The 21,377-nt window shown below is 45.7% G+C and overlaps 2 protein-coding genes and 2 pseudogenes across 2 annotated transcripts; 2 read left to right on the forward strand and 2 right to left on the reverse strand.

Annotated features, from left to right (window-relative positions):
- Positions 1 to 4,844: 4,844 nt before the first annotated feature.
- LOC115665212 (protein CUP-SHAPED COTYLEDON 2-like) lies at positions 4,845 to 7,148 on the forward strand (annotated as a pseudogene).
- Positions 7,149 to 11,838: 4,690 nt separating this feature from the next.
- Positions 11,839 to 12,555, reverse strand: LOC130139679 (uncharacterized). Its single transcript, XM_056317206.1, has 4 exons — positions 12,509 to 12,555; positions 12,250 to 12,409; positions 12,028 to 12,180; positions 11,839 to 11,949 (listed from the first exon to the last, which is right to left on the reverse strand). The coding sequence occupies exons 1-4, from the start codon at positions 12,553 to 12,555 to the stop codon at positions 11,839 to 11,841; spliced, it is 471 nt and encodes a 156-aa protein (XP_056173181.1).
- A 633-nt stretch (positions 12,556 to 13,188) lies between these two features.
- LOC130139680 (uncharacterized) lies at positions 13,189 to 14,150 on the forward strand. Its single transcript, XM_056317207.1, has 5 exons — positions 13,189 to 13,235; positions 13,335 to 13,494; positions 13,564 to 13,716; positions 13,795 to 13,888; positions 13,969 to 14,150. Exons 1-5 carry the CDS (start codon positions 13,189 to 13,191, stop codon positions 14,148 to 14,150), a joined length of 636 nt encoding a protein of 211 aa, XP_056173182.1.
- A 621-nt stretch (positions 14,151 to 14,771) lies between these two features.
- LOC130139681 (protein CUP-SHAPED COTYLEDON 2-like) lies at positions 14,772 to 21,377 on the reverse strand (annotated as a pseudogene).

Genomic DNA, 21,377 nt, shown 5'->3' on the forward strand with positions numbered 1-21,377 from the left:
AGTAATCTAACTGAATATTTCCTTGGAAAAATGGTGCTAGAGGGTCTGAGATGCAATTGAAATAGACTTGAAAGGTGGCTTATTTCCCTAATAGGATTAAAAAGTCGGAATAAAATTGAATACTATCGTAAAGGGCGGCATTTGTTTTGTCGTTTGTCTTCTTTTCTTAGAAAGATGGAGCAATAACCGGTTTCGATAGGATTTTTTTTTTTCTTGCAATCACATTGGTGCGGCGTAAGTCACAAATGCTGCTAATTTGAGTGAACCTACATTGTAGACACCTCCAAATGTGAGTTTAAAGTAGAGCTCGAGCGGTCTCTACAATGAACGCTCGAGCTCTCCGCTATAAATAAATGTGCATCTCGTGAGATCGTTAAGGGCGCGTATGAAATTATTTCTGTTTCTCTATTTTTTTTATTTTTCTATTCTTAGGAACAGATTTGGAACAGAAATCCGTTTGGTAACGTAATTTCATTTTTCCATTTCTAAAATAAATTTATATTCCAGAAATAGGTTTGGAACAGAAATTATAAGTAAAAAAATTTATTTTTCTATTTCTAGAATAGAAATGAAAAATAAAAACTATTTTTATCGCTCTCACTCGCTACTAGCCAGCCACTCTCTTGCCGCTCGCTATAGCTGTCGGCCGCCTCTCGCCATCGCTGGCCGCCTCCCATTGGTGTCCTTCGCTGACCGCCTCCTCCCACCGCCATCCTTTATCGTTCACCGCCGCCCAATGCCGACCGCAACCCGCCCACTGCCGCCAGCTATCGTGCTCCACCACCCGACGCTGGAGGCCACCCGGTGCCGGTGGCCTCCGGCCACTCTTCGCCGCCGGTTGCCTCCCGTCGCCTCCCGCTGCCGATCGCCCCTCGGGTGGCCGGGGGCCACCCGCCACTGACCACCATCCTCCACCGCCGGCTGCCGTGCTCCACTACTCGACACAGGTTGCATCCGGCCGCCATGCTCCACCGCCAGACTCTGGCTACCTCTCGCCGCCGGCCGCTGTCATCCGCAGTTGCCCGACGATCGCCGCCGCCGACCATCGTTCTTCACCCCCTGCTGCCACCTACCATCCACCGCCGACCGTTCGGAAGGAAGAAATTTTGTGTCATTATCAAATGAATTTATATTTCGGAAACAAAAATTGTGTCGTTATTAAACACATATTTTTGCTCAAAAACTCGTCCACGAAATAGAAATAAAAAAATCTATTTCTAGTCAGAAATTGATTTCTGAAACAGAAATGTTACCATGCACGCCCTAAGTAACTTGAGGATTTGAACTAAAATGACACATTTATCCTAAATTTTTCTCAAGGATACAAGTTTAAGGTTTTTTGCGCCAAAAAAAAATATGGGATAAATATGTCGTATGGGTACAAATTTAAGGTTTTTTGTGTCATGATAAAAATGTTAGGATACATGTGTCCCAGTATGTATGATTTAGGGTTTTTTGTAGCTTTTTACATTAAAAAATATAGGTTTATTAAATGAAGTTTTAGACTATTAGTGGACCATGTGCAAATAAGTAGCCCGACACTTCCAGCAATGTACCAATTTTACAAATCAGTCTTGCTAAGCACGACATTTTCCGTGTCTGTACACTGTTCTCGTGTGGACATTCGGGCAAATCTGGGCGAACTTTGAGTACGTGCAATTTGGGGGAAGAGGCGGGAGGGACTTCGTGGGGACAAATAGCGACGACGATGGCCATGATTTCGTCGAAAGCAATAGACCCTTTTTGCCATATTTGATTGGGATGGAAGGGGTCGCATGACAAAGATGTGGCGGAGTGACGTGGTTTGTTTCGTTTCAGCATTAGGAAACCCACCATCGATTTTTTCCCCTTACGACCACGGCCATTTCACCGAGGAATAAATGCAGATGAAATCAATCAGACAAAGCGAGACAACGTGGAGAATCATTCTTGGCTCCCTTGTTTTTTACCCTTTCTCTTCTCTGTTAGCGCTCGAGAGACGATCTCGAGAAGTACCCGATGTCGAATACCCAATGAGATTACAATTTCACGAGTCGTGGAAGGTAAAACGAAACGATCGAAACAGTAAAAGCAAAAGCGAAAGCCGCTCGAGACACATCGAGGCTCGTTACCAGGACTTAGGCAAATTGTGCACATTCAATCTCGCGCGCCATTGATCACGTGGAAGACAATATTAACGATGGAATCGAACTCTTCATCCTCAGCAATAGAACACGTGTGCCTCCTAACATCTCTCTCCAGCGAGACCAAAATTAATATGAGACTATACTTTGTTCGTGCCGCACGGATTTTCACATGCTTGCCGTGAATTGCAGCTTAGCAAAGAAAACAAGTAAAAAGAGGCCAAGCACGGAGCCTACAAAAGCGTAGCGGGTAAATCCTAAGTTTCGATTTTCACCGCCTGCTTTGCTACGGTACAACTCAAGGTGGTCCATGTGCACATTAGGCATTGCAAATTGCGTTTGGGTGCATGATCATTAGAGTAAATAGCAACAGCGCGAGAAAAGAATTGACGTCGCATGTTATGCCAGGGTTTATGATTCATTTGTGTCATTTTTCCGCTCCAAATCTCAAACCATTTGGCCAAAGAAAAAATGATTTTTTTTATTTGGCCAGGAAGATAAGGTCTCGTGTTTCTTTTCTTTTTAAAAATTAAATTTATATATAAAGCCTAAAGTATCGAGAAAACTATCCAATGGACAACGGTTAACAAACAAAATCAACATGTTCATTGGACAATAATACCGCATGGATAATGTCGAAATTATGTGTGGGTTTTTCTATAGAATTGGAACTAAACTTGATTAATATTCGTCCTTTGTTGAGGCACGCCCATACTTAAAAAATGTTATATTTTTCCTTGGGTTAATTCCCTATAAAAAAAATTCCAAATATCAGCTCCAATCCCAATTTTGCCCCAAGTTTTTTTATTTAAATAAAAATCTTCAATTTTCACTCTAATCTTGAATCTGCCTACTTGTCCAAACATCGCCACAGATTTTATCAAGATTATCAACATGAGCCTTTACGGGTTGTTGATGAACGCAAATACTGTTGGTGAACCTCTAATTAGCCATGATGTTGATAATTTTGAAGAAATCAGCGACAAATTTTCCGACATGTCGACAAATTTAAGACTAGAGTGAAAGTTGGTGATTTTTATTAAACAAAAAAAAGTTCAAGGTGGAGTAAGGATTGGACCAGAGTTTTTTTATTTTTATCGAATTATGTCTATTTTTCTTTCTATGAGAAATTTGCTGAGTCTGAGTGTGCCAAGATGAGCGAACCAAGTCGATAAAGGAAATTACTTGCGCAGCCTCGTACGTGTTGCCATTTTATCCACTCGGGCCTAAGTGGCATAGCGAGTTGCCCATTCGTCGATCAAATTTAATTCAACCAAATTATAATTAAGATATAACCTCTATATGTTTATTATGTACAATTAGTTTGTTTTGAATTTCACGAGTTTGTTATACTCACTTAAATAGTGCTATAAGGTAACTAAGTCCAGTTTATGAGTGGATATACATAAATAAGATGTTTAAGTTTATCGAGTGTCAAAAATAGCCTGTCTAATTAAATGAATAATCGCGATTTAATTTTCAAAGTCTACTCAAGTTAAATGCTTGATGCTTATTGAAGCTCCATCGAACTTGACTTCTCGAGCTCAATTTAATTAAGTTTTCAATAAGTTTGAGACCGTTTTCAATAAATTTTACACAGTTGTACTCAAATACTTAAAAGCGGAAAAAGAATGGAAAACAAACTTTTCTCATCTATCTAATTGCTTATAAATGAATTTTTAAGATACAATTACTCGATTCGATTTGTGAGCTTTACGAACAAAATAATTTTTCGAACGTAAGTTTGGAGATACTCGAATTCAACTCGAGCCGGAAACTCGAAAAAGAAGTTGGGAGTCAAAGCAATAAAACTTGCAGAGGTCTAAAATAATTTTCTCATTATTGTCATTATAAATAGCGAAGCTATTGACCTATTTCTTCAATCCATCTCAATAATGCGACAATTTCGCAAAATATTTTTTTGCCACATCTGCCCCGGCTTGATAGTAATGTTTCTTTCCTGAAAATAAAATGCTGTACTGTGCTGACACATTTGAGATACGAAACAGCTTTTATTGATCCATGCACAGAAGGAGGGCGGGGTGAAAATTGAAGTTTTTTCTTGAAAATCAAAGGGAAAAAACAGAAGAACAGGAAGAAAGCTGTGTCTGTTCATCTGGGATTAGGCTCGCTCGCTCGCACGCACGCACGGAAAGACTACTTTCTGTTCCCAACCCAAATTAATACATGAATAAACGAATGATGATTATATTTTTCCTCCTTCCTTCACCGACACAGAAATACCCCCCTCCACACTTCCTCACACCCGCACGCATTCTCTCAGCAAAAACTGGTGTGCCCCACTGCCCACTCCATCTCTCTCTCTCTCTCTCTCTCTCTCTCTCTCTCTCTCTCTCTCTCTCTCTCTCTCTCTCTCTCTCCCTCTCTCTCTCTCTCTTTCAGACACATGCATCATCTCTCTCTCTCTCTGGGGAGAGCTATGGATATGATAAGGGCCGTGTTGGCAGAGAAGTTGCACAGGACAGAAGAGGTCACGGAGCTTAGAGAGCAACAGAGATTTTCTCAACCCTTCCTCTCCCCCTGTTTTTACTCTCTCTGTCACTCTCGATTCATCAAATCCCTCCTCCCCTCATCAGCTTCATATAATAACACCCCCATCCTCTCCCTCCCTCCCTCTTCTTTTAACCAAACCCTAGTCAAGAACCTCTCGCGAGTTCAAAGCACACACCGCAAGCAGTCCACTCAGCAATGCATGTGACCTGTGGTCTTACCCTTCTTCCACGCTTTCTGAGTCGTGGGTCAATCTAGGTCTTTCGTGAAGTCAATTTAGTTTCGGTTTCTTGAACCCTCCGAGTTCACTCAAGAGTCGTTTCGCTGTGTTCGCTCGCTTTTGTCTATCTCGACATGGACAACTACCACCAGTTCAACAGCCACCACCTCGCTAATGGCGATGGGCATTTGCCTCCGGGCTTCCGGTTCCACCCCACCGACGAGGAGCTCATCACGTACTACCTACTCAAGAAGGTCCTGGACAGCAGCTTCACCGCCGAGGTCGACCTCAACTAGTGCGAGCCCTGGGAGCTTTCCGGTAAGACAAATCCTCCGCAGGGCGCCAGCAGCGACGGCAGTTTCATTTCGTACAAGTCTCCTGACTCTGTTTCTTGCAGAGAAGGCGAAGCTGGGGGAGAAGGAGTGGTACTTCTTCAGCCTGCGGGACCGGAAGTAACCCACGGGGCTCCGGACCAACCGGGCGACGGAGAAGGACCGGGAGATCTACAGCGGCAAGACGGGGTCGCTGGTGGGCATGAAGAAGACCCTCGTCTTCTACCGGGGACGAGCCCCGAAGGGCGAGAAGAGCAACTGAGTCATGCACGAGTTCCGCCTCGACGGCAAGTTCGCCTACCCCTTCCTCTCCCGCTCCTCCAAGGTATACTACTCGTTTTCACTTCCAGCGTGGTCTCATCGTATCGTTTGGTCGGGGACATTTCGGTCTCTCTGTCTCTCTCCGTGTCTGCCTCCGAGGTGTGTTTTGATTATGCGGTTTAAGTGGTTTTTCTCTTTGAGTTTAATGCGTGTCAGTGATGATCTTAGTCGCATTTTTCGCTGCGCTTGGAAGCTTTCTCGAACCCTGTTGTCTTGCCCTTTAACTGCTTTCATGAAGATCGCAGATGCTCAGTGTATGGAACAGCTAGTTTGTATGCATGGCATGAGAGACTTCAGTCGAGTTTTGAAGTTTAAAGCGTCGTACTACAAAAAAAAAAAAAAAAAGAAGCTTAACGTGTCGAAGTGGCATTCTTATTTTGCTGCATTTTTTTGGATTTATATGTCCTCTCGGAGTTGTGGGGTTTTTTTCTTTTTGCTGATAGTGATTTGCTTATTCTTAGAATTGTAATTGTTTTTAACTTATAGTGATTAATTTCACTTGATGAACATGAGTACTTAGTGTATAGATTGTAGATCCAAGAGTGATGCCACCGGCGATGAGAACTTCTAAACTGTATTTGACAAGTCCATGTAAGTTGCGAGTCATGTTTGGAAACAGCTTTGTAGGATGACTGAATTGAGCAATTTTATCAACGTATTGTTTTGAGTTAGTGGCTTCTAATCGTTAGAATTGTTAAAGATGTTTCATGCTCGGGTTAATGCTAGGACAATTCGCCGAGCACACTTTGTATGTATAATTTTAACTTTGAAATCATTAACTGCACATCTTATGAACAGGTAAATATTAGGTACAGAAACGAGAACGCAAAAGATTAGTTAACTTTTTGGTTCTTATAAGGCAACATCATCGTCAACTTTGCTGGATTTCCATAAAACCCTAGGTTGATCAGAGTGTTCTTACTACCAGAGGCCGGCTCCAAAGAATGACTATTGCATTTATGCTATGTGTGCTAAGGCGCAAAATGGTACCCAATGCAGTTCCCAAAAAGGATGTCTTTTTTCTCTATGTAAACGGTTTTGGTTTTGCAGGACGAGTGGGTGATCTCCTGCGTTTTCCGGAAGTCCAGCAACGGCTGCGGCGCCACCATCCCTTGTGGTGGCAATAAGACTCGCTTGGCCTCCCACATGAACCTCTACCCAGAAATTGGCTTCCCCTCGGTCTCTGTCCCGCCACTGCTCGATTCCTCTCCTTATACCTCCACCACTGCGGCATTCATCGACCACGTCCTCAGCTCTTATGAGAGCTCAACCCCTAAGGAGCACGTGTCCTGTTTCTCCACGGCTGCTGCCGCCTCCTCGGCAACCCACAATTTCGGCAGCAACCCTAGCTTCCAGTTGGCTCCTCCCACAGCTTCCCTGATCAATACGACTGACCCAATGGCCCGACTCTTCAGGAGCATCAGCGTCTCGGCTTTCCCGAGCCTAAGGTCCCTGCAGGAGAATCTCCAGCTGCCTTCTTCTCAGCTAACCAGCATCTTAGTGGTGGAATCGGCGAATTGGTCGGTTCGATTTCAAGCTCTTTGGGGAATTGGTCATCTCTGGATGATGACCTCGGCAGCGGACCTCGGCAACTGTACGGGATTGGGCTCATCGGAGCTTGACTGCATGTGGAACTTCTGATGTCGCACTGCATGCGTGCTAGGGTTTCTAAGTTAACTTTCTTTATGTGTGTTATGTGTGCTGTCTGTTAAGGTCAAGTTATTATTAGGGAAGTGTGTTTGGTATTGGGGTATTTTTAAATAGCTTAGTGTTAATACCTGAGGGATTGTTGTTGTGCCAGCACGTAAACTGTACTGCGTAAGAGTTCCCAGTATTATATTATGCAAGTTGGAATCCGTATGTATGATGCATGCGCTGGAAAGTGGTCCGCAATCACAGCATTGAATAGGACCGTTTCAAGTGGTTCGCACGACAATGTATTTGAGAAATATAGCAAGTTTCAGATTCATGTGGAGGGAAGTTACGGTTAATGTTGCTCCTCGTAAGATGAATCTTGGGGGACAACCATAGCTGCCATTTTCTTAGAAAAGAATTTATGACTCATAATAAATTTCTGATCATGGACATAATGAGATTCACGTGTCGAGAAGATGCCTTACATCTCTCAGCGAAGAGCTACGGCATTGAATGTCGTTTGTAGATAGCTTCCAAAGCTTCCTCACGATTCGGTGTGCTCATCAATGCACAAAATGTGCGTCACTGTATTCAATCATCTTGCGGTCTCGTATGAGTAAGATAGCAATGCCATAACGTCGACATTGGTATTTATAGGACCTCTTTGAGTTATTGCACCTTTGAGATGTCTCTGTTGCGTTTCAATAATTGGACATGCCAAGAACACTAGTTTGTAACTGTTTTGGCAATAATTCCATTCACCAAGGAGATGCAATGATATGAAATGTTCTATCTAGTCAATCAGGAAAAAGCGTGCTTTCATATGGACAAGTTAAGAACACTAGTTTGTAACCGTTTTGGCAATAATTCCATTCACCAAGGAGATGGAATGATATAAAATGTTCTATCTAGTCAATCAGGAAAAAGTGTGACATTCCGAAATTTCCACCAATTGGGATTTATTGAATAATTGAGTTTTATGAAATGTGCTCGCAGTAAATTCTCGCCCGGAACTGATCATTCCTGGGAATGCTAACCATTAGGGAAAAGCTAATAGGGGAATTAAATTCGCGCGACTAAAGAAAATTCGACCGTGAATGGACTTCGACCATTAAATCGCGTAAGTGATATTTTGACCCACTGTTGGCCGATCCAAGGATAGTTATGGGTCAGTTCGCCACTGTCCTAGTAGTGGATCGCGGGTGATTCCGTTGGACAACGAAACGACTTGACGAATGATTCCGAAATTATACCGAACGATCGTACCCCTCGGATCAAGTGATTGATCTTCGCGATTTTTATGACAACCGAGATCGTCACGCATCGAACGGACTTGCACGTGACTCGATTCAGTATCAGTCATGAGTCGATTCTGCGAGTTTCCCCAGCAAGCCGCCCGTTAGCTTGAGAAACGCTCGAGTTGCGTTTAATAGAATTTAATTATGAAATTTTTGTCCAAATTGGACACCGGAAAATTAGGAAGTCACGCCGGAACATTAGGACGACGTTGTACGTGACACGTGTGAATTTTTGGTGTGCTCAAATTCTTCGGAAAAATTCAATTTGGACAAGAAACGAAGAAGTTGACTGTTTTGCCCTTAAGGATTAACAAAGGGCATGCTTATGGAAGAAGGGGTATTTTAGTCATTTTTGCTTTAGATATTTTTTTTTGGGTCAAAGTTTCTAGATAAGACCCTCTCCTCTCTCTCTCCCTCTCCTTCGTGGACTTCCCCCCCCCCCCCCCCCCTTTTTTCTTTTTTGGCCGTGAGTTTCCCCTCCTCCACCGTGAGTTCTTCCTTGGCCATTTTCTCCACCGCCGGCGCCGCCGCTCTCCGCCACCACACCGGACCACCCTCAAGCCACCGTCCACGCCGCCGTACGCCACCATCACCCCCTCCTGCCGTCCCTCTCTCTCTCTATTTCCCTCCCTCTCTCTCTTGGCCGTGAGGCCCTCGGCCACGCGCAAGCCACGCCATCGCCGTCCAAGCCGATCGCCGCCACCCGGAAGTTGTACGTCGTCACTGTTGTCCCCGATTAAGGGCCGCCGCTTTCCGTTCTAGCCAAGGAAGTCTAGAACGCGGGTAAGTCGCGCCTCAACCTAATTTAGGACTTCGGGTATCGACGGGTAAATTCGGACGAAATCAGTATGAAATTAGGTGCGGAATTACATGGATAGGGGGTGAAAATTTTATGGCGGGCCTTAGGAATTAATTCGGGTAATATTTATTGGAAATTCAGAAAATTAGGGGCTGCGAATACTGTTCATATGCCTCGAATCACTGTTCACTGGCTGTGGATTACTGTTCACCGAGCTGTGATGGTCCGATTGGGACGCAAGTTGAATTTTTGGAACCTAGATATTATGACGAGAAAGTCCCGTGAAGGATCGGAATTAATCCGACGCCGTTTGGTTGGAGAAAAATGGGAATTATCGTATTGGATGCATATTTAAATTATTAGTAAATTGTGGTAATTAAGTTGAGCATGCTGTGGCGTGCTGTTGGGTACGAGAATGATACCGTTGAGTCCGGCTCGGAGTTTCATGTAAGTGTCGGGAAGAGTCGGTGGTGTGATTTTGTGGTTTGAGTGCAAAAATTACTGTTCACGAGCTGTGAGAGTACTGTGCACTATGCTGTGGTGAGTCGTTTGATGCATGTTTGGTACCGTTAGGTCCGTCTTGGAATTTTATGAAAATCCCGTGAAGGGCTGAAAATGATTTGAAAACATTTGAACAAAGAAAAATGTTGTTTTATGCGAAAATGTGCTTTTGTGTGAAAATGGTGATGTGGTGAAGTGTGGGGTGCAAGTGTGCACGGAATTTGAGGCAATGGCATGAGAAAGTGAATGTGGGATCGGACCGAGGCGTGTGATGCTCGGGGCGCGATCGAGGGGCCTGAGGCGTGAACGAGTACGCGGGCCGGATGTGGTGAGTGGTCGCAGTGTACCTGAGGCGTGTACGTTTACGCGGGTCACTGGCGAAGAATGAGAAAGAGGAAATGAGAATGGACGGAATAATGGGATAAGAGTGGTATATGCGCGTGTTTACATCTGACAGGATTGAGCTTGAATGATGTTGTGCGCATGTTTGAGCCTGGCAATATTATTTGTTGTGCCTGCAATGTGATGTTTCAGCGTGTGGTGATATTGAGTGTTTGAATTTAATTAGCGCTCATGGTGCATTGCATTGCATAACATGGACACGCATTGTGTATGCCGAGAGTGAGGTATGTGATGAAATTGTGTGAGAATGCGTGTCTGCCATGAGGATGTGATCACCTAAATTGCCCTGAAGCGTTATACGCTGGGTTCAGATAATAATAAGTTGTGTGATCACCGAAGGACCTTCGGGTCGTGACCTTCGGGTCGATACCGTCCTCATGCACTTGGAAGCAGGACGATGCCCGGTACGTCCGGAAGACGACCATCCTCATGCACTTTGAAGCAGGCTCTGGTTCGTAAGGACATCAGTGTTGCGCCTCATGCACTTTGAAGCAGGCTAGACGCACCGGGCCGTTAATAATGTGGACTCGAGTCGTAATTAATAATAAATTAGGAAATTGCCAGTGTGCCAGTGTGGGCCAGTGGGCCGGAGAATGCGTATGACATGTAGATGACATTTGCATGCATGGAACATGCATAGACTGGCATGCGAATGTATGAGAATCGGTGCATGAACGTGTGATTGACATACGTGTGATTATGCGTGCCACGCATGTGCCGTGACTATTGTATGTTGATCTGCCTAACCTGCAGGGTCAGATAATTGTCTGACTATTGTGGTATTGTGATTTGAATAATTGTTTCCAGTCGGGAGATTGCACGCTAGCCTAGCCTAGGTTGGGTTTAGGGGTGAACTTACTGAGAAGTGTTCTCACGGTTGTTTCAACCAACAATTTCAGAACCCCGACAGGACCCATGAATCTTCCGCCACCGCCACCAGAACGTTTTGGAGTCCTCAGTGGATGGGACGGTATAAAGGGACTCAGACTCAGAAGACAAGGAATCAGACTCAGAATGGGTTTTTGGCGAGCACCATTTTTGGAGTAGTAGTAAACCCAAGTTTTCATCCTTGGAGTATCGGTTTTTGAGAAAGGCGATATGCATGTACATGTATGGGACAGTTTATAAATGTAAATATTATGGTATAAGAAGGAAATGAAAAAGATATGTATATTCTCCCTGATTTTTCTCCCAGTTTTAATTGTCCGGGTTTAATTGTTGATATCCGCTGTGGTAGTAAATCTCTGATGGCGAATTTGAGGTCAGCGATATTCCTGGGACGTCGCTTGAATCGACCAGAGGCGGTGTCGCGTGCCGTAGGGGTTCGGGGCGTGACAAAAAGTGTGCTTTCATATGGACAAGTTCCAAAATGAACGGATATTTTGAATCAACTGAATGATGGTAATCGTGTGACTCCATTAGAGAGCTAGAAGTACCTGCTTCCACGCAATTCAATCGAATGTGAGAACCATTTTACCGAGAGTTCGCAGGTTGTCTGCAGCCTCAAACGCTTCCCTCACTTGTGTGATCGGGAACGTTTTAGCAATAGGTATGCGCATCCATCCGGCTCCAACCAGCTTGCTGATCACCTCTAAACTAGGGCGGGAGGACGGCCGGCGTATAGTGTGATATACTGCCGCCATACTGAAGATTAATATTTTTGATGAAGTGACACGGTCAAGTGAAGATCATCAAACTAGCTGGACACCATACCTATTCCAAGATTTTTGTAGAGATCTGCAATCAACTCCAAGTTATCTCTAAATGGGTAAATCAAATTATCAGGATGATCCAGTGGAACATTCTCCTGCAATAGAGGTTGAGATAAGTTTCAGCTTGAAACATTTTGCGAAAAGAGAAATCATACAATTGCGTTTAATTTTACCTTGAGGTTGACATAGCGTCCTCCTCTTTTCAGAAGACTGAGGCTTATTCTCTCTCCTCTTTTCAGAAGACCGAGGCCTATTCTCTCGGTCCTTGCTACACCGATAGTATCGAAAACAACATCAAATTTCCCTTTAACTGCCAATTGGATGTCCTGTCAAGCAAAGAGTAATCAAATTTCCCCTTAATTGCCAATGATGAAAGCAAACACACAATGACATACCTCGCTCAAGCAGTCAACTGCCTGGTTAGCGCCAGCTGCTAACACTAGAGCAATGTTTTCACCACGACATATGGTCACGATGTGGCATCCGTGAGCCACAGCAAGCTGAATTGCTGAATAACCAATTATTTCGTCACCGCCCACAATGAGCACCCTTTCTCTACCAAAAGGAAACAAGGTCAAAATAGACAGCTAAATGGATTTCCCAATGGGAAACAAATTGATTTCACTGGACATGCAGTAGAAATTCAGAATGTACCCGGTTTTCATCTTAGCAAATTCTAGTAATGCCGCCCACGCAGTCATGGCAGGATATGGAATCGCTGACGCTTCCTACAAGATTATACATGTGAGGCCACGATGCTCTTTCAATCAAAAACTTCACAAAAGAACTCGTTAATGTGTCACAAATAGGAAAGTTTGGGAATACTCTGTTATGCTTGTTTAAGTTGGACAAAGACTGAAGCTTTATCATTGAACTGGTGCATTTACATTTAGTGTAGTATATTCTTGTCTTGTTGCCGATACTCTGTGAAATTGGCAGATTTACTCTCTAGAAACCCTGTTTTAAACTTTCAAATACTTCCTGGGACGAAATATTAGATGTGCTATCTAGGAAAGGAATGTAACAAAATTACTATTGCTTTTTGGTAGTTTCAAGGTTGTTCTTCCTCTGAGCACATCTATGTCCTTGAAAATGCACTTCTGTTGTGGTCATACAATCTACATTTCATTATTTTAAGGGAAAATGCCACAAAAAACCTCAAAATTTACCCTCTGTGACACATTTACCCCGACCTTTTTTTGTGACACCAAAAACCCCAAACTTTCCTATTTGTGACACATTAGCGAGTTCTTTTGTGAAGTTTTTGATTGAAAGAGCATCGTGGCCTCACATGTATAATCTTGTAGGAAGCGTCAGCGATTCCATATCCTGCCATGACTGCGTGGGCGGCATTACTAGAATTTGCTAAGATGAAAATCGGGTACATTCTGAATTTCTACTGCATGTCCAGTGAAATCAATTTGTTTCCCATTGGGAAATCCATTTAGCTGTCTATTTTGACCTTGTTTCCTTTTGGTAGAGAAAGGGTGCTCATTGTGGGCGGTGACGAAATAATTGGTTATTCAGCAATTCAGCTTGCTGTGGCTCACGGATGCCACATCGTGACCACATGTCGTGGTGAAAACATTGCTCTAGTGTTAGCAGCTGGCGCTAACCAGGCAGTTGACTGCTTGAGCGAGGTATGTCATTGTGTGTTTGCTTTCATCATTGGCAATTAAGCGGAAATTTGATTACTCTTTGCTTGACAGGACATCCAATTGGCAGTTAAAGAGAAATTTGATGTTGTTTTCGATACAATCGGTGCAGCAAGGACCGAGAGAATAGGCCTTGGTCTTCTGAAAAGAGGAGAGATAATAGGCCTCAGTCTTCTGAAAAGAGGAGGACGCTATGTCAATCTCAAGGTAAAATTAAACGCAATTGTATGATTTCTCTTTTCGCAAAGTGTTTCAAGCTGAAACTTATGTCAACCTCTATTGCAGGAGAATGTTCCACTGGATCATCCTGATAATTTGATTTACCCATTTAGAGATAACTCGGAGTTGATTGCAGATCTCTACAAAAATCTTAGAATAGGTATGGTGTCCAGCTAGTTTGATGATCTTCACTTGACCGTATCACTTCATCAAAAATATTAATCTTCTGTATGGCGGCAGTATATCACACTATACGCCGGCCGTCCTCCCGCCCTAGTTTAGAGGTGATCAGCAAGCTAGTTGGAGCCGGATGGATGCGCATACCTATTGCTAAAACGTTCCCTATCACACAAGTGAGGGAAGCGTTTGAGGCTGCAGACAACCTGCGAACTCTCGGTAAAATGGTTCTCACATTCGATTGAATTGCGTGGAAGCAGGTACTTCTAGCTCTCTAATGGAGTCACACGATTACCATCATTCAGTTGATTCAAAATATCCGTTCATTTTGGAACTTGTCCATATGAAAGCACACTTTTTGTCACGCCCCGAACCCCTACGGCACGCGACACCGCCTCTAGGCGATTCAAGCGACGTCCCAGGAATATCGCTGACCTCAAATTCGCCATCAGAGATTTACTACCACAGCGGATATCAACAATTAAACCCGGACAATTAAAACTGGGGAGAAAAATCAGGAAGAATATACATATCTTTTTCATTTCCTTCTTATACCATAATATTTACATTTATAAATTGTCCCATACATGTACATGCATATCGCCTTTCTCAAAAACCGATACTCCAAGGATGAAAACTTGGGTTTACTACTACTCCAAAAATGGTGCTCGCCAAAAACCCATTCTGAGTCTGATTCCTTGTCCTCTGAGTCTGAGTCCCTTTATACCGTCCCATCCACTAAGGACTCCAAAACGTTCTGGTGGCGGTGGCGGAAGATTCATGGGTCCTGTCGGGGTTCTGAAATTGTTGGTTGAAACAACCGTGAGAACACTTCTCAGTAAGTTCACCCCTAAACCCAACCTAGGCTAGACTAGCATACAATCTCCTGACTGGAAACAATTATTCAAATCACAATACCACAATATTCAGACAATTATCTGACCATGCAGGTTAGGCAGATCAACATACAATAATCACGGCACATGCGTGGCACGCATAATCACACGTATGTCAATCACACGTTTATGCACCGATTCTCATACATTCGCATGCCAGTCTATGCATGTTCCATGCATGCAAATGTCGTCTACATGTCATACGCATTCTCCGGCCCACTGGCCCACACTGGCACACTGGCAATTTCCTAATTTATTATTAATTACGACTCGAGTCCACATTATTAACGGCCCGGTGCGTCTAGCCTCGCTTCAAAGTGCATGAGGCGCAAAGAATCGATCCGGCCCAGTGTCTCTAGCCTCGCTTCAAAGTGCATGAGGCGCAACACTCGATCTCCTTACGAACCAAAGCCTGCTTCAAAGTGCATGAGGATGGTCGTCTTCCGGACGTACCGGGCATCGTCCTGCTTCCAAGTGCATGAGGACGGTATCGACCCGAAGGTCACGACCCAAAGGTCCTTCGGTGATCACACAACTTATTATTATCTGAACCCAGCGTATAACGCTTCAGGGCAATTTAGGTGATCACATCCTCATGGCAGACACGCATTCTCACACAATTTCATCACATACCTCACTCTCGGCATACACAATGCGTGTCCATGTTATGCAATGCAATGCACCATGAGCGCTAATTAAATTCAAACACTCAATATCACCACACTGAAACATCACATTGCAGGCACAACAAATAATATTGCCAGGCTCAAACATGCGCACAACATCATTCAAACTCAATCCTGTCATATGTAAACACGCGCATATACCACTCTTATCCCATTATTCCGTCCATTCTCATTTCCTCTTTCTCATTCTTCGCCAGTGACCCGCGTAAACGTACACGCCTCAGGTACACTGCGACCACTCACCACATCCGGCCCGCGTACTCGTTCACGCCTCAGGCCCCTCGATCGCACCCCGAGCATCACACGCCTCGGTCCGATCCCACATTCACTTTCTCATGCCATTGCCTCAAATTCCGTGCACACTTGCACCCCACACTTCACCACATCAACATTTTCACACAAAAGCACATTTTCGCATAAAACAACATTTTTCTTTGTTCAAATGTTTTCAAATCATTTTCAGCCCTTCACAGGATTTTCATAAAATTCCAAGACGGACCTAACGGTACCGAACACGCATCAAACGACTCACCACAAAGACAGTGCACAAGTACTCCCACGGCTCGTGAATGTAATTTTTGCACTCAAACCACAAAATCACACCACCGACTCTTCCCGACACTTACATGAAACTCCGAGCCGGACTCAACGGTATCATTCTCGTACCCAACAAAGCACGCCACAGCATGCTCAACTTAATTACCACAATTTACTAATAATTTAAATATGCATCCAATACGATAATTCCCATTTTTCTCCAACCAAACGGCGTCGGATTAATTCCGATCCTTCACGGGACTTTCTCGTCATAATATCTAGGTTCCAAAAATTCAACTTGCGTCCCAATCGGACCATCACAGCTCGGTGAACAGTAATCCACAGCCAGTGAACAGTGATTCGAGGCATATGAACAGTCGTATTGATGAGGGAAGCTGTGGGAGGAGCCAACTGGAAGCTAGGGTTGCTGCCGAAATTGTGGGTTGCCGAGGAGGCGGCAGCTGTCACGCCCCGTACCCTACGAGCACGCGATCATCCCTCGAAGGTCGATCATTAAATGCGACGTCCCAGGCACGTCGCCGACCCAACCCAAACATCAGAGATTAGGCACGCGCGGAAACAAATAGAAACAACCCAGACAATTAATAATGACAAGGGGTAGCAATAGCATGAAATAATAACTGCAATTCCTACACTTGGCAGATACATACGACGTCCACAAAAAGACAATCCCCAAGCTAGGCCACAACAACAAAATCACATTCCTCAAAAGGGGCAATGGTTCGCAAACTTAACTCCTCTACAAAGGGGGGGACTCAAAATACCGAGTACTTGACCCGTCCTCGATCTACGAGATACCCTTGCAGCGTCTCCAGTCACTCATGGTTGCGGATCTGAAATGGTTATATAATAACCGTGAGAACGAGTCTCAATAAGCAACCCCCTATACCCCACGTAGGCCAATGCGTACCCAGACAAGTCGTACATGCAATCTACCCCATAACATATAAAATTCGCATCATTGTACTTACCTCGTCATCAAGCCCATGCCAACTATACACGTTAGTCACAACGTGATAATACAATAATAGTAATTAAATAACACATCACAATCGCTCAAACACCAACCATATTTACACTCAATCAATCCAACTAATTCAACCAGCCAATTCAATCACACGCTCAACCAGCCAATTCAATCACACGCAATTCGCATACGTGGCCGAACATCTTTCTCACGACCCGCGCCACTGCGCCTCAGGTCCATTCTCACTGCCCGCGCCACTGCGCCTCAGACCCACTTGGCACATCGGCCATTCATGCTTTCACACGGACCGCCGTCAACACGTCCCAAGTCCGTAGCCCTCCGATCAATCCGGGCTCAATTCTAATGACCGACGTAAACACGTCCCGGTCCAACACACCTTTAACGGGCCACCGTCAACACGTCTCAAGCCCGCATCCATTTGGCACACCGGCCATTCATGCCTTCACACGGACCGCCGTCAACACGTCCCAAGTCCGTAGCCCTCCGATCAATCCGGGCTTGTCTCATGCACATGCACCACAACACAATTCGAAATTCTCACAAGTCATACCAATCAAACTCAAGGCATGCTCACCACAATATTTCACCAACCCGACATTCAAGTCGGTCACATTCAGTTATCAATTCCACTCACAACCGCCACGATAAGCCAATCATTGACTCACCACAATAGCCACAAATATGCACCCACAATCATCCCAATTTCAAATCACAAGCTCACGATTCCGACATTCAAGTCAACACATTCAATTAATCCAATTCACCCACAAGCGCCACGACAATTCAATCATGCTATTTATCTCAGTCAATCACTAAATTAGCCACACAATTACCGCCACAATAATTCACAAATTGAGCACAATCAGTCAAATTAGCCCACGCCTAATTTAATTCCTAACCCGGTACCAAGCACATCTTAAACAAGTCTAAAAATACCCATAGTCCTAAATAAGGAATAAGAGGTCACTTACTTGGTTTTGGCCCGGAGAAAACCGGCTCGGGCCTAAAATGGTCCGGGTGAACAGTGCCGAACTAGGCGCGGGCGCGGGCCAACGAGCGCGCTGGCCGGCTAACACAGGCACGGTGGCCGAACGGCGTGCCTGGCGCACGGGCGCGGTGGCCGAACGGCGTGCCTGAGGCGCACGGGCGCGGTGGCCGAACGGCGTGCCCGGGGACGCACGTGCGGCTGGACGGGCGACGTGCCTGGGCGACGGGCCGACTGGATGGACGACGTGCCTGGGCAACGGGCCACGGCCGAGCGCGCGGCTGGGATGCGTGGGCAACGGGCCGGCCACGGCTTGGGCAAGCCCAGGCACGGCTGGCAAGCGGCCTGAGCTGGCCTGGGCTACTGGCTGGCTGGCTGGCTGGCTGGCCAGCCGGGTCGAGCGAGCGGCGGGGGCGACGGTGACGCGGCGGCGACGGCGCGGAGGGGGAAGGGAAGTCAGCCGGGGGTGGTGATGACGAGAGAGAGGAAGGAGAGAAGTTGCGGGCTGAGAGGGGGGGCGACGGCCGGGCGGCGAGCTGGGCTGACGGCGCGGCGGCGGTCGGGCGGGGCGAGCGGCGCGGGACGGACGAGCTCGGTCCGGCGAGCTACCAGGCGAGCAGCGAGTTGAGCTCGCGGCGACGAGCGGCTGGGCAAGGCTCACGGCGGCGAGCTGCTGTTGGGCGGCGACAACGACGGCGACGGCGGGGCTCGCGGTGGCGCAAGGCGGACGGCGAGTTGCGGGCAACGGTCGGGCGGAGGGAGAAGCAGAAGCCAGAAGCTGTGGCGTCGGGGGAGGAGAAGGAGGGAGAAGGAAGAAAGAAAAGGGAAGAAAAAGGAAAAGAAAAGAAAAGAGAGAGAGAAGAGTAGGTAGGGGTTGGTCAGCGGGGAATGGGGGTGTCAGGCGCATGGGGGAACCGGCGGAAAAGAGGGGAGGAGAGAGAGAGGAAAAGTCAAATCGTAATAATCGCGATCCAACGATCACGATTCGAATCCAAAAACGATCTAACGGTTCCCGAAAAATCCTAATTAAAATATAGGAAAAAGGCCCAAAATAAAATAACTCAAAACAAACTACGAGAGAGGTCTACTAGTCTAAATTCGCATCCGGTCAAAAATCCACTTTTCACATATTCCTGGCAATAGCGACGCTGGCCACAATAATATCGACACCGTTCAATTTAATTCGTCCCGAAACTCCGAGAAATTCGACACCAAAGTTTGGGTTCTAAATAACGGCCAAATTCGATCGAGTGCGATTATAACGAAATCTCTAATTTAAAAACAATAACCGGGAGTGATCAGTTCCCGGGCGAGATTTTACTACAAGTACACTGACGAATTACACGTTTATTAAATCCCAAAATTGAGTCAAAATCCGGGATGTCACAGTAGCAGCCGTGGAGAAACAGGACACGTGCTCCTTAGGGGTTGAGCTCTCATAAGAGCTGAGGACGTGGTCGATGAATGCCGCAGTGGTGGAGGTATAAGGAGAGGAATCGAGCAGTGGCGGGACAGAGACCGAGGGGAAGCCAATTTCTGGGTAGAGGTTCATGTGGGAGGCCAAGCGAGTCTTATTGCCACCACAAGGGATGGTGGCGCCGCAGCCGTTGCTGGACTTCCGGAAAACGCAGGAGATCACCCACTCGTCCTGCAAAACCGAAACCGTTTACATAGAGAAAAAAGACAACCTTTTTGGGAACTGCATTGGGTACCATTTTGCGCCTTAGCACACATAGCATAAATGCAATAGTCATTCTTTGGAGCCGGCCTCTGGTAGTAAGAACACTCTGATCAACCTAGGGTTTTATGGAAATCCAGCAAAGTTGACGATGATGTTGCCTTATAAGAACCAAAAAGTTAACTAATCTTTTGCGTTCTCGTTTCTGTACCTAATATTTACCTGTTCATAAGATGTGCAGTTAATGATTTCAAAGTTAAAATTATACATACAAAGTGTGCTCGGCGAATTGTCCTAGCATTAACCCGAGCATGAAACATCTTTAACAATTCTAACGATTAGAAGCCACTAACTCAAAACAATACGTTGATAAAATTGCTCAATTCAGTCATCCTACAAAGCTGTTTCCAAGCATGACTCGCAACTTACATGGACTTGTCAAATACAGTTTAGAAGTTCTCATCGCCGGTGGCATCACTCTTGGATCTACAATCTATACACTAAGTACTCATGTTCATCAAGTGAAATTAATCACTATAAGTTAAAAACAATTACAATTCTAAGAATAAGCAAATCACTATCAGCAAAAAGAAAAAAACCCCACAACTCCGAGAGGACATATAAATCCAAAAAAAGGCAGCAAAATAAGAACGCCACTTCGACACGTTAAGCTTCTTTTTTATTTTTTTTGTAGTACGACGCTTTAAACTTCAAAACTCGACTGAAGCCTCTCATGCCATGCATACAAACTAGCTGTTCCATACACTGAGCATCTGCGATCTTCATGAAAGCAGTTAAAGGGCAAGACAACAGGGTTCGAGAAAGCTTCCAAGCGCAGCGAAAAATGCGACTAACATCATCACTGACACGCATTAAACTCAAAGAGAAAAACCACTAAAACCGCATAATCAAAACACACCTCGGAGGCAGACACGGAGAGAGACAGAGAGACCGAAATGTCCCCGACCAAACGATACGATGAGACCACGCTGGAAGTGAAAACGAGTAGTATACCTTGGAGGAGCGGGAGAGGAAGGGGTAGGCGAACTTGCCGTCGAGGCGAAACTCGTGCATGACTCAGTTGCTCTTCTCGCCCTTCGGGGCTCGTCCCCGGTAGAAGACGAGGGTCTTCTTCATGCCCACCAGCGACCCCGTCTTGCCGCTGTAGATCTCCCGGTCCTTCTCCGTCGCCCGGTTGGTCCGGAGCCCCGTGGGTTACTTCCGGTCCCGCAGGCTGGAGAAGTACCACTCCTTCTCCCCCATCTTCGCCTTCTCTGCAAGAAACAGAGTCAGGAGACTTGTACGAAATGAAACTGCCGTCGCTGCTGGCGCCCTGCGGAGGATTTGTCTTACCGGAAAGCTCCCAGGGCTCGCACTAGTTGAGGTCGACCTCGGCGGTGAAGCTGCTGTCCAGGACCTTCTTGAGTAGGTAGTACGTGATGAGCTCCTCGTCGGTGGGGTGGAACCGGAAGCCCGGAGGCAAATGCCCATCGCCATTAGCGAGGTGGTGGCTGTTGAACTGGTGGTAGTTGTCCATGTCGAGATAGACAAAAGCGAGCGAACACAGCGAAACGACTCTTGAGTGAACTCGGAGGGTTCAAGAAACCGAAACTAAATTGACTTCACGAAAGACCTAGATTGACCCACGACTCAGAAAGCGTGGAAGAAGGGTAAGACCACA

The sequence above is a fragment of the Syzygium oleosum genome, unplaced genomic scaffold (genome assembly GCF_021117445.2).
Source record: "Syzygium oleosum isolate NSW1041296 unplaced genomic scaffold, Sole_v2.1 Sole_v2.13, whole genome shotgun sequence".
In the NCBI taxonomy this organism is placed as follows: Eukaryota; Viridiplantae; Streptophyta; class Magnoliopsida; order Myrtales; family Myrtaceae; genus Syzygium; species Syzygium oleosum.

Excerpts from the sequence above, each read along its gene's own strand:
- LOC130139680 (XM_056317207.1), top strand. The coding sequence starts at position 13,189 with ATGACTGCGTGGGCGGCATTACTAGAATTTGCTAAGATGAAAATCGG. Across the intron at positions 13,495-13,563 it reads CAGTTGACTGCTTGAGCGAG|GACATCCAATTGGCAGTTAA; the intron begins GTATGTCATTGT and ends TTTGCTTGACAG. Across the intron at positions 13,889-13,968 it reads CTACAAAAATCTTAGAATAG|TATATCACACTATACGCCGG; the intron begins GTATGGTGTCCA and ends GTATGGCGGCAG.
- LOC130139679 (XM_056317206.1), bottom strand. The coding sequence starts at position 12,555 with ATGACTGCGTGGGCGGCATTACTAGAATTTGCTAAGATGAAAACCGG. Across the intron at positions 12,410-12,508 it reads TTTGCTAAGATGAAAACCGG|AGAAAGGGTGCTCATTGTGG; the intron begins GTACATTCTGAA and ends TCCTTTTGGTAG. Across the intron at positions 12,181-12,249 it reads CAGTTGACTGCTTGAGCGAG|GACATCCAATTGGCAGTTAA; the intron begins GTATGTCATTGT and ends TTTGCTTGACAG.